This window comes from Populus trichocarpa, chromosome 3, assembly GCF_000002775.5.
Source record: "Populus trichocarpa isolate Nisqually-1 chromosome 3, P.trichocarpa_v4.1, whole genome shotgun sequence".
Lineage (NCBI taxonomy): Eukaryota > Viridiplantae > Streptophyta > Magnoliopsida > Malpighiales > Salicaceae > Populus > Populus trichocarpa.
The window spans coordinates 9,236,697-9,249,997 of record NC_037287.2 but is presented as its reverse complement, the minus strand read 5'-3'; the positions used below and the strand labels follow the sequence as shown (position 1 = coordinate 9,249,997).

At 34.9% G+C, this 13,301-nt stretch overlaps 1 protein-coding gene and 1 pseudogene across 1 annotated transcript; one reads left to right on the top strand and one right to left on the bottom strand.

Annotated features, from left to right (window-relative positions):
- Positions 1-2,876: 2,876 nt before the first annotated feature.
- LOC7478351 (uncharacterized) lies at positions 2,877-4,258 on the bottom strand. Its single transcript, XM_024596825.2, has one exon. It carries the CDS (start codon positions 3,807-3,809, stop codon positions 3,306-3,308), a length of 504 nt encoding a protein of 167 aa, XP_024452593.1. The 5' UTR covers positions 3,810-4,258; the 3' UTR covers positions 2,877-3,305.
- Positions 4,259-8,675: 4,417 nt separating this feature from the next.
- Positions 8,676-12,035, top strand: LOC112326997 (uncharacterized; annotated as a pseudogene).
- The last annotated feature ends 1,266 nt before the right edge of the window (positions 12,036-13,301 follow it).

Here is a 13,301-nt window from a genome sequence, read left to right as displayed (position 1 = left end):
AAAAAATATTTATATCGCAAATAATAATATTTATACCACAAATAATACTATTTTTAGTATTAATACTTTCAATAGTAATAAAAATAATAATCTTTGTAATACAAATAAAATTTTTTTTTGATATTAATGCTTTGAACTACAATAAAAATAAATATTAATATTTTTAATTATAATAAAAATAAAAATAAAAATATTTGTAATGCAAATAATAATATTTATACCACAAATAATAATATTTTAGATATTAATGCTTTGAAATATAATACAAATATTAATATCTGTAACAAAAAAAATAATATTTTTAATATTAATATCTTTAATTATAATAAAAAAAAAATAATATTTATAGTATTTAAGCTGCTTGTTCTTGCTCTGAATTAGATCCGAGCGCCATGTGACGCTATGGCTGGCTTGCCAAGGACGCACAGACCCGCGCGCCATTCCACCCAAGGACCAGTGAACGGTCTAGTCAGTGACAGTTCCCTGAATGGGGAGATCCTAGCCCTCCAGTTCGTAGACCTGTATTACCTGATGAAAGTAAAAGAGAACAATCCTCATGGTTTTCGGCTTTTCTAGAATAGTGTTGCAGGAGACCTTTCCGGAGCTAATTCAGGGGAGACAAACATGAAATGAACGCTCTGCAACATCTTAGATATAGCGAAAACCAAATGCTGGTGTCATTTCTGCGTTACATTTCATCAATGGTTAGCTTTCAGGGTTTTGTCCAATTCGAGGCAAAATAGCTCGAATACTTCCATTCCCAGCCATTAACAAATATACACATATCGGTCCTTGTTTCGGTTCCAAAAGGTACAAGACAAGACTTCGAAGGTGAATATTGTCCATGCATCATCCTGTTTTCCATGGAATCGTATCCACTATACAAAGCTTGTTAGACCAAGCATCATGGCAAATAGCATTTTGATATCAGCAAGTTTACACATCTGTTTCTTCCTAGCAACCAACCAGCTCATGTCTCCTAACATAGAAGAAAATGTTTGGTATTCTTGTGTTTTGTCTTGGCTGCTGCCCTGTGCTAGTTGTTTTCTTTAAAAAAAACACAAAAACATGAGATGCAATTGTCTGACTTGACTTCCAAGATTAGTTTAACCTAGTTCTTTACGAGGGAGGAAGCTAGCTCATCATAAAAGTGCATATAAGCACTTTTATACTAGATTGATCCAGATGCTGAAAATAGTTCACTCTACTTCAGTTTTTGGACCACATTTATTTTCGAGACCACATTATAATATAAACATATGCAAGCAATTTCTGTTAAGAAAATGCTTGGAAGATCGATGGTCCATGATACAAATTTGTTCCAGTAGATCTTCAATTCAAACTTGATAACCCTTCAATTCAAACTTGATAACCATCATTTAATAGCAGGCTAAAATTATGTCAATAAAGTAAAAAAAGCAGGTCAAAAATAAGTTTGAAATACACAAATAAGACAATCATATTGCTCTAACTTGCAACCCTCCTGTCACGCCTAAAAATAGTCGTACCTTCCAAATATGATCTCCTCTAGTCTTGGTAATGACAAGAAGGCAACATAATGCCCCTCTTTACCAACTTATAAAGATCAGATGCCAGTCTAAATCATAGTCAGAAGGCCACAAATAAGCATAATTAGCCAGCTATCATTAACAAAAGATACTGATGATGCGTGCTCTGCTTGATCTTTTCTTCATTAAGTTAGCTTTATTCTAAATTGAGTCAAACAAAATCCATAAATCAACTTAAAAACTAGAGTAAGTAGTGTTAAATCAACTCAAAAACTAGAGTAAGTAGTGTTGGTGCGACATTAGTATTTCCTTACCAATCAATCATCAAAATTTTCCTCATTACCTTCCACTTACAGCTAAGTGCCTTGAATATTCAATGGTTATCACCACATATAAACCCAATAACTACCGCAATAATTTAAGGAGATTGCAGTCAATTGATTCAACACCATTGTAGAAAACTTAAATTTTTGCTAAGCCACATTAATCCATTTAAAAATGAGGATCAAAGACATAAAATTCGAACAAAAGAAAGGGGGAGTTTCAAACATATAATCCATTATTATCAATGCACATAGATCAAATCTGCCTCTAAATAGCTAATCTTCTCTAAAATGGTTGCAACAATTATAGAGCTTACCCACTGGAACCACCAAAATATTCTAATCACTAAAGGTCCATCGTCAAAACATATGGAATACCAAGAGTTTATTTTTTCGGTTCCTAGTAGCCTAGTACACAAATCAAAGGAGCCAAAGAAAAAGGCACCAGATTGAATGCAAGGGAACATCGGAGTACAGTCGACCTATGGAACACACATGTGAGCTGACAAAGGTAGAAAAACCCCTCATGCTTAAAACGATATAATTAAGCAGTTGATGAACAGAGTGAGCGGAAAAACATCCCATGTCATTAATTATGACGGGGCATTACATTGGAGGACTTAATTTGAATCTCCAAATATTCTAAAATATGATTAAAGGGATCTTATGCAACCAAGAAGATGGTGATAAACTCGTACTTCAGTAACCCTTCACTTGTTAAAGAAGGAAATAAAACAAGAGAGCAGACAAAACAATGCAATTGAAAAGGTACACAAACACCTCATTTTCCACTGACAAAGGAGAAAGAGAAATGTTTTAAGCAGAAGGGACCAACTACAATAGCACGTCAACTCTCCCCTTGAAGCTTCTGTTTAACAATTAAAATGGTCTCCTTGAACAGTGCTTTTCAACCTCTTGTCTGCCCTCGATACAAATGATCAAAGAACCTCTTGCAATGACAAAGGATGAAAGGAACAGGTAAAATTCACAGAAACAAGTGAATAATAATTTCACAGGGCTGAGAATTGGTAAATGCAACAAGAACTAAAACCAAACCATAACATGAACCAAAAAACCAAATTAGACATATCATTCACAGATATAAAAGAATGTGCACTAGATAGATATTGTCACCGCAGTCCTCCCAGTTTCCGTACTTCCTAGCATTGTTTACAGTCATGCATGTTAGCTGAAAACCCGTGGCGAAAGGATTCACTCTAATTTGAATTATAAACCGTGTAGATAAAGTTACCACATGAGGAAAAAAAGAAAGTGAAGAAAATGCCAAATCATGAATTTACCCATCCATTTACAGAGAAACCTCTAGGACCCGACCCAAATTGAGAAAACATTCCTCAAATCAACCTTGAATGCTGTTATCCATCAACCAATCTTTTGCATACACCAAAGAATCAATCCAATAAACCCCCTTCCAAAAAATCCATTGCGTAAACTTGAAACTGTTAGAAAGAAATTAAGAAGAGCAAGCTTCATATCTATCATTAATCTTCAAAAGCTGCCTTCTTTTGTAAGCCAAGAACCCAACAACACCAATCTGCAAGATTGCGGCAATGCCCACAAACAGTAACCCAATCTTTTTCCCACTATTCATCTGGTGATTCTTCGATGGTGGTGGTGGTGGTGGTGGTGGATGACTTCTCCTTCTCATTACGTTTCCAGTAGACCTATCCCTTGGTGGCGGGGGTGGTGGCTGCAGTTTCTTTCTCGGCGGAGGTGGAGGTGATTTTGATGGAGGTGGAGGTGGAGGTGGAGGAGGAGGAGGTGGTGATGGAGGTGGAGGTAGAGGTGGAGGTGGAGGGGGTGGTGATGGAGGCGGTGGAAAGGGCGGCGGCGGAGACGGCGGCGGCGAGGGTGGTGAAGGACCGTTCTGTGATTGTGATTCAACAAGAAGCGCACAAAAGGTGAATATAAGCCCTAAAATCAGAGAGATGGAGGTGATTGATGATTTCGTGTCCATGAATCAAGAAACTCAAAGAAATTAAGGGAGGGTAGGAATAGACGATTGAAAGGGGTTTCAGCATTTGGGTTTGGACCCAAATTCTCGAATCTTGTTAAAACTCCAGAATTTGGGCTGGTTCAAAATTTGGAATCAGAGGTTTAGGTTTCGATCATTTTGAATCTGAAGGGATTTGTTTAAAAGTAAATGCTTTGACGATAAAATCAAAGAAAAGGGCTGTCCTTGATTCCTTCTAGGGTAAATGCATTGGAGGGAATCATGGGTAAAATGTAAAAGAAGAGATAAATTGGGTGATTGATTGCTTAGAAAAAAGAATCCTAAAATAGAGGCTTTAGCTGTCACGTTAAAAAAACCAAGACAGGGGAGGAAGGGAGAGGGAGGAGTTTCCCATTCTGTGGGTGGGTAAGTGCATGACCTGTAAGGTCAAAGAGAAACCATCGAGTTTTTTTTTCCACGGAGGGTAAAAAAAAAAAAAAAAAAAAACCCATAAAATAGCAAAGTTCAAAATTTAATTTCTAAAATAGCATTGTCTGATGCGGTGGCAAGTCACATGTGCGACCCACACAGATGCGCAGGTATGACTTCCGTGATCCCAAAATTGTAGTAACATGAATATTTTTTTAAAAAACAAAAACCTTTTAACTTTCTAAAAATAATAATAAACTTAAAAAATCATATTCAACATAATTTAGAGTAAATTTAAAACAAATGACATAACAATGTCATTTCAAATCAATCCATAATATCGCACGATTCAATTTATAATTTTTAAAAAAAACTCTATTAATCTATTATATCAATTCTCATATCAATCAATTAATTTAATTTAATAAATTATCTCAATCATATAATAAGAACCATGAACATGTCATGGAAGAAAAACCACCTTGTCCTTCTCTACCATAGTGATTAGATGAAGAGCCTCCTCAATCTTATTAAGATAATATTTGAAAATATGGTTAAAATTATATTTTTATAAAAACAATTAATTTTTTTATTTAAAATTATTTTTTATATTTTTTAGATCGTTTTGATATGCTGATATCAAAAATAATTTTTAAAAAATAAAATAAAAATATATTTTATATATTTTCTAATAAAAAAATATTTTAAACTGCAATTATCATCCCGCTCTCAATCACTTTGTAAATCCAAAACAGCATGATAAGAATCAGGCAAAGAAAATGTTGCACATGATCATAGGTTGCATCGGCTCTCCAACCCTCCCGTGTAAAACATTAACCTAATATATAACATAAAAAATAACATTATGTAAAACATATAAATAAGATATTTATTAAATACTATAAAAATATAATGCATATCATTTTATTATAAAATAAAATATATTATGTAAAACAACACAACAAAACTCAATGCTAATTTATAAATATTCCAGATTCATCAAATTATATAAGTTCAACAAAAACTTTAATAAATGAAAACCTAAACCAAAACATATTTCCTATAAATTTATCCCCAAATAATGTCATTTATAATCTTAATTGGTATATATTTTAGCCGACTAACACAATTTATAATTAATTTAACCAAAATCAACAAATCCCTAAACTAAAAAAAAAACCTTAACCCTAGCTTTAACCTAACATTATCACAAATTAGCACAAAACAAAACATCAAATTTATACAAACTAACTAGTTTTCTCCCAAACGTAGGTTGAGCATCCAAAGTTACCAAGTTGAAAACTGTTTTTGTCCCAAACTAGTATCCTGGGTAAAAAAAATCCAAAATAACAAATTGAAAACTTGATTTCTAAAATAGCTTTAGTCTTTCTTTTTTTAATGTTTCAAATGTAGTTTTGAAAAAAAAAAATTTAATTAAATCTTTATATTTTTCAAATTAATATGTTGATATAAAAAAATTAAAAACATATTATTTTAATATATTTTTATGATGGAAATAAACGTTGCAGATCACAACAATTCAGCAAGTGTGTAATTGCAGATCATGATAAATTAGCAAGTGTAATTGCACCTTGATTCTAGGAGTCTATTATTTGCTTTCCATGTATATTCTATAGACTAGACAGTTGTAAACATCAACCACTAATATAAATACACATCATCTCTCTCACTGCAACACATGATAGCTTTTCAGTATTTTCCTTGTTCTTTTATGGTATCAAAGCTTAACATAACCTCTGTTTTTCGATCCACCAATATGGCCTCATCTCACTCATCAATTACTCCCATCAATAGCCTCGTCACAGTCAAACTTACCAAGGATAATTATCTTCTCTGGAAAACTCAAATCATCCCCTACCTCCATGGTCAGCGCCTGTTTGGGTTTGTTGATGGAATATATCTTGTCCTAGCCCCACCATGCCTAATCCTGAAACACCAACCTTCCAAACCACTCCCATTGAAATATCAAATCCCAACTATATCACCTGGACTGATCAAGATCAGGTTGTTCTAAGTGCACAGTGCACTGGTTTCCTCCTTATCAGAGAATATCCTGGCACACATGGTTTGTCTCTCAACTTCAAGAGAAGTCTGAGTAGCCCTCAAGAGAATATTTGCCTCTTACTCCTCTACTCGTGCAATACAAACCCGATAATTTTTTGCCTCCACCAAGAAAGGTAACCTGTTCATTTCTGATTACTTTCAAAAAATGAGATCATTCTCGGACAATTTGGCTGCCATCGGACAGCCTTTTCAAAACCATGAATTCACAGTTTATATTCTTAGTGTTCTTGATACTTCTTATGATGCTATTGTCACGTCAATTTCCACTCAAATTGATAAAATGACCTCAGAAGATATGTTTAACTATCTTCTTGCGTTTGAGTTACAATTAGAACAACAACAAATTATCGTTGACACCTCTGTTGGCTCGGTGAACGTGGCCACAAGGAATGACTACAGGTCACACGATGGAAAATATCTATAACCGCAACGCTCCCCTCATAATCAGACACATGGTTCCCATAATAGAGGAAGGGGGCGTGGAAATAGAGGTAGAAATGTCCCACCTCAACACTACTCCTCCAATCAAAGACCACAATGCCAAGTCTGTGGAAAACTTGGTCACACCGTCATTCAATGGTATTACAGGTTCGATCATGCCTACTAAGGCACCCCTCCTATTATGGCGGCTTATTTGACATCTCCCTTCCCACAACATGACACCAATTGGTATCCAGACACGGGTTCAACAAATCATATTACCAATGACCTCAGCAACCTGTCTGTGCAATCAGAACCTTATCTTGGCAATGACCAGATTCATGTCGGCAATGGGGCAGGTTTACCTATCAAAAATACTGGTTCTACCACTCTTTCCACCCCAACAAAATCTTTTATTTTAAATAAGTTATTGCATGTACCTCATATTAAGAAGAATTTGATTTATGTTAGCCAATTTACGAGTGATAACAATGTTTATCTTTAATTTCACTCTTCTTTTTTTTTGGTGAAGGACGAGGCAACGAGGAGAATTCTTCTGCGCGGCAAACCTAAAGACAGCCTCTACATCTTTCCAACCTCCATAACCCCCCACAAACCATCCTCAAACATACCTATCTCAAATAGCGTCTCTTGATGTCTAGCATTGCTGAATGGGACATCCTTCCTATCAAACTGTTCAGCATCTTGTTTCCAAATTTTCTTTACCTACTTCGTCTAATAAAATTCCGAGTATTTATTCGGCTTGTCAACAATGAAAGAGTCATTGTCTTCCTTTTTCTAGTTCTCAATCAATCTCTACTCACCCTCTTGAATTAATTTTCTCTGATGTTTGGGGTCCATCTCCCATCATGTCAACCAATGACAATAAATACTATGTTTCATTTGTTGATCATTTTAACAAATATACTTATTTATTTCCAATCCCGGCAAAATCCAGTGTCATGCAAATTTTTTGCTCTTTTTAAAAACTTGTTGAATGCCAATTCAATTGCAAGATAAAATCAATACAAACTGATTGGGGTGGGGAGTATCCCTCTCTTCACACATATTTTGGAAATATTGGCATTCAACATCGAATCACTTGCCCTCATACATCCCAACAAAATGGATCGGTTGAACGAAAATACTGCCACATCATTGAAATAGGCCTCTCACTCTTATCACACAGTCATGTTCCTCACACCCACTAGGATGATGCTTTTTTTATGGCCACATATCTCATTAATAGCCTTCTGACCACCCCTTTAGGCATTTCACCATTGGAAAAACTATACAACCACACTCCTGATTTTTCCTCCCTAAAACTTTTTGGGTATGCTTGTTTTCCTTTTCTTCATCCTTTTAATCGCAACAAACTTGATTTCAGATCTAAACGTTGTGTCTTCATTGGTTACAACAACTCTCACCGAGGATTAAATTGTCTTGATACATCCACTGGTAAGGTATTTGTTTCAAGACATGTGATCTTCGATGAAGGGATTTTCCCTTTTACTCACTTCAACGTAAAGCTAACTCAGCCTTCATCCACCTCATATGCAACTCTGCCACTTTCTCTTTTAAAAAATAGTATGACTCACAGCCCCTCACCACAAACCGACACAACCCCAACCACAAACTCGTTAACACCAACGTCATCGCTTCCTATTGATCATCCAATATCTTCATACCCATCATTCTTTACTTCCCCTTCTCCAACCATCTCACCACCCACCTTCCATCCCTCTGCTCATCCCACCAATCCTACTCTTACCACACAACTAACCCAACAAATCCCTGCTGCCGAAGATCTCCCTCAACAATATCGTGAAACCAAAAAAGAATATGGATGGAACCATTCGGTATCCTCTGCCATAAACTTTTCTTGTAACAGGTACAGTACTCGAATCTCCAACCTGTTATTTAGAAGCTTCCAAACACCAAGATTGGCGTGCGATCATGGATGAAGAATTCACTGCACTAATGAGAAATGGTACATGGTCTTTAGTTCCTACCACTCCCGGTCTCAATGTTATCGACTCCATGTGGATTTTCAAATCCAAACGTCGTTCTGATGGTTCTCTTGAACGAAAGAAGGCACAACTTGTTGCTAAAGGTTATCACCAACAATATGGAGTTGACTTCGATGATATGTTCAACCCGGTTATAAAGCCCACCACCATTCGCATCATGCTTAGCTATACTGTCTCAAACCAATGGCTAGTTCGTGAAATTGATATCCAAAACGCATTCCTTAACGACAACTTAACTGAAGAGATTTACATGCAACAATCGCTTGGTTATGTGCATCCCAATTTCCCAAATCATATTTGTCGATTATAAAAGGCCCTATACGGACTGAAACAAGCTCCAAGAGCCTGGTACCATTGACTACAAGAGCATCTTCTATCTCCCGGCTTTATGAACTCCTACTCTGATACTTCTTTTTCTCTTTTCATTTACAGACATGGTTCAACTTCACTGTTCCTCCTGGTATATGTCGATGATATTCTGATCACCAGCTCGAGTCCACTAGCTATCTCACAACTGATCAATAATCTGAGTCAAGAATTTGTCGTCAAAGATCTCGGGCACCTCAAATATTTTCTGGGCATAGAAGCATATCAACTACCGACAGACCTTCTCCTTTCACAGAGCCAGTACATTTTCAATCTTCTCCAACGAATAAAAATGTTGGATGCCAAACCTGTTTCATCTCCAATGTCCTCGTCTAAAAAATTATCTCTGTTCTTGGGAGCCACTTACTCAGACCCTTCCAATTACTGCAATGTAGTGGGGGCTTTGCAATATCTGCCACTGACTAGACCATATATCTCTTTTGCAGTAAACAAAGTCTGTCAATTTATGCACAAACCCACAGAAGACCACTAGACAACAGTAAAAAGGATACTTCGGTATCTTAAGTTTTCAATTCATTTTGGACTACTTATTCGACCAACCAAGTCGACACAACGCTCTATCTACTTCAATGTCGACTGGGTGGGCTGCTCGGATGATCGCAAGTCCACCTCAGGTTTCTGCAATTATTTTATGACAACTTAGTCTCATGGAGCTCAAAGAAACAACCTACTGTGGCACGTTCCAGCACTGAAGTCGAGTATCGTGCAGTTGCCCATGCCACAATAGAATCACTTTGGGTGTAATCTCTTATGCGTGAAAATGATATTATTTTACCCCAACAACCACTGCTGTGGTATGACAACATTGGAGCCACATATCTCACTGCCAATTCGGTATTTCATGCGCGAACTAAACGCATGGAGATAGACTACCATTTTGTCAAGGAAAAAGTTCAACAAAAAACCCTGGAAGTTCGCTTCATATCCAGTAAAGACCAACTTGCTGATGGTCTCACTAAACCAATCGTTTTTGCAAGATTTGCCTTCCTCCGTGACAAGCTCAACATGCACCCGTCCCCGTTGACCTTGAAGGGGCCTATTATGGAAATGAACATTGCAGATCACAACAATTCAGCAAGTGTAATTGCACCTTGATTCTAGGAGTCTATTATTTGCTTTCCATGTATATTCTATAGACTAGACAGTTGTAAACATCAACCACTAATATAAATACACAGCATCTCTCTCACTGCAACACACGAGAGCTTTCCAGTATTTTCCTTGTTCTTTCAATTTTTAAATAAAAATATTTTAAAAAATATTTATGGGATGCCATGTTTTTAGTTTGATTTCATTTAAATTAATTGTTTTATGATTTTTAATATATGAATGTTAAAAATAAGTTTAAAAAATTAAAAAATATTTTTTAAAAATATTTTTAAATATAAAAAATACTTTAAAAAATAACCATTACCACAATCTTATAATTTTTATATGCAATATTGCCTGGAAAATTATTGCTTTATTTATCTCATAAGTAAAAGTTCGGAGTCTTATTATTGGAGGAAAGTTGCCCATAGAGTCATCATAATTGGAATTTGCCTTTATTAGTGTTTTTCTTTTTTTAAAAAAAAAATTATTTAAAACATGATATTTGAAAAATATAGTAATGATTGTTCAAAGTATTTTTTTCTGAAAATATATTAAAATAAAATTATTTTTTTATTTTAAAAAATTATTTTTTATATTAATATATCAAAACAATCTAGAAAAATAAAAAAATAATTTAAATTATAAAAAACAAAATAAAAATGAATTTTTTAAAAACACTTTTAAGATATAAAAACAAACCGTTTCTTGAAAAATAATGCATTGCATATATGCGTAGGAAATAATCTCAAAATGAAGATGGGAGTTCCAAGTCATTCGGTGCCAAACGGCCAAACCTTTTGTTTTGATTATCATTGGAACAGGGTGTACTCTCTGGTTATCTAAACAAAGATACTGTTTTGAAAAGATTACATTCCGGAGAACCCAGGAATTTTCCAACTTTAGTTCGGGGTTGGCACAAGCTATTGTTTTTGAGGTAGAAGATAGAGAGTCAATTGGGGGTTCTGCCTATGGTGGTCAAAGAGCTGTCTGCTGCACAGCTGATCTTGCAAAGCTGGGTGTGTGTTCAGAAGGAGAAATCATTCATCGGCCGTCAACTAAAAATCCTGGCTGACCTCAGGTCTTTGGTGTTGCATTTTATGCAGACGAGCTAGTTGCAACATTGGCATCAAAATCAATACAGATTTCCAGAACTGGGATGTATAATTTGTATTTCATGCATTGTGATCCTAATCTTAAAGAGGTAGTTGTAGAGGGGATCAATACTATATGGAAAAATACCAGTAGAATGGCACCACTTATGAAATTTTACGGGTTCATGTCCCCTGCTTTTGTTATGCTTGGATTATTGTGGTTCTCTCAGTATGCGAGATTCTGGAAAGAAGTTTTTCCATTGTAAAACTGCATAACATTGGTGATAACACTAGGCATGTTCGAGATGGCTTTCTGGTATTCTGACTATGCTGAATTCAATGAGACTGGAATTAGGCCAAATGGTATTTTTTTGGCATCTGAAGTGCTTGAATTAGTAGAAAATGTTGGTGCTGTTAGTGACCTTTCTGGCAAGGCCAAACTTTTTTTGGTTCTTCCCGTGGCATTCTTGGACGCTTTCATCATTATTTGGATATTCAAGTCACTTTCTGCCATTTTAAGTAAGCTTCAGGTTCCTGGTTTGCCATTCCGAGTGATGTTTATTTTACAGCAATGCTCTTTTTTTCTTAGCATGTAGTGGATACTGGATTAGATGGATTACTAATTTTCTTTTTGGTTCAGCTCTATCACTCTATTATCTACATGAAAATTGAAACATTGAGTGTTTTTTTTTTTCAATGCAGAAATGCCTGCTTGAAGTGTCCTGTCTTGTAGATATTTCTGTGTGTCCATGTGACGATGTGTGAAGCTAGATCTGAGAGGGTCTGGCCAGGCCAGCCTCTCTCTCTCGCTCTCTCTTTCCTTCTTCTGTTCTTCTTTTCTGCTAGATTTTATGTGGATTCCTCTTCTGCGTCGAATCTGGCACTGCTCTGGTTTCTAGCAGGGGAGAATCGAATCTCAATTATTAATTAAAAGCAAATTGTTCACGTCATTATGTAATGAAATTAGGCACAGTCCTGGAAGACATAACCTTTATATCTTTTAAATTTATTTAATTAAATATTATTCTCTAAATTTTCCCAATTAATCTAATAGCTAATTTCTTTTAAGGTAATAATAATCTAATAGCAGGGGAGAATCGAATCTCAATGATTAATTTCTTTTAAGCTAATTGATCAAATTAAATTCACATATATAGAAATGAATAATTAAGACAAATACAAGGATAAATTTAAGGTATTTGCCTAGATTTAAACTCCTTTTGTTCTTAGGTTTCATCTGTTATAACTGATCACATAATAATAATAATAATACACTATCAAAAAAATTGTTAAGTAGAATTATCGATGAAATATTTTATGTCAGTAATGTTTGATTATAGTAGTGACGGAATATTTTAGTCAAAAATTTACAATGTAATTATCGACGAAATATGTTCTATAAGTAATTATCGATGAAATCACTGACATAATAAAAATAATTAAAAATAACAAAATATTCCGTCGTTAAGATGAAACGTCATCATTGACCGACGATATTTTTCATTGCAAATTCCGTCAACAAATTTAAAAGTGTTGTAACCAATTTTAGCCCTATTCTCCCTTTTTTCTTCTTCCTCCTCTTTTTCTTGAACTGCAAATCAAAACAACAACCCCTCCAACCCATTTTGACACAATTCCAGGCCTTATCATCACAAATTCAACCACACAACATTATGTAGTGTTAGCATTATTGTCTTGATACTATTTTTTCTAAATATTCCCAACACCACGTAAGCAGATTTACTCATTTATGTTTTAAGATAATGTATTAATTTTTTTTTTAGTATCTGTAGTGTAGTTTGCTTGTACATTTAAGTTTTTTACAACCTTTTCATATATAATTAAAGCTTGATTTGTATGTTAGGGTTTCTTTGTAATTTGGGAAAATTTGAATTGTTTGTAATTTAATGAAATTAATTTTGATTTTGTAATTTCAGTGTGTTATACTGAAAGAAACAATGGGTTATTTAATGGGTAACAAT

What these genes read in the sequence shown, in the direction of transcription:
- LOC7478351 (XM_024596825.2), bottom strand. Translation starts at nt 3,809, where the DNA reads ATGGACACGAAATCATCAATCACCTCCATCTCTCTGATTTTAGGGCTT.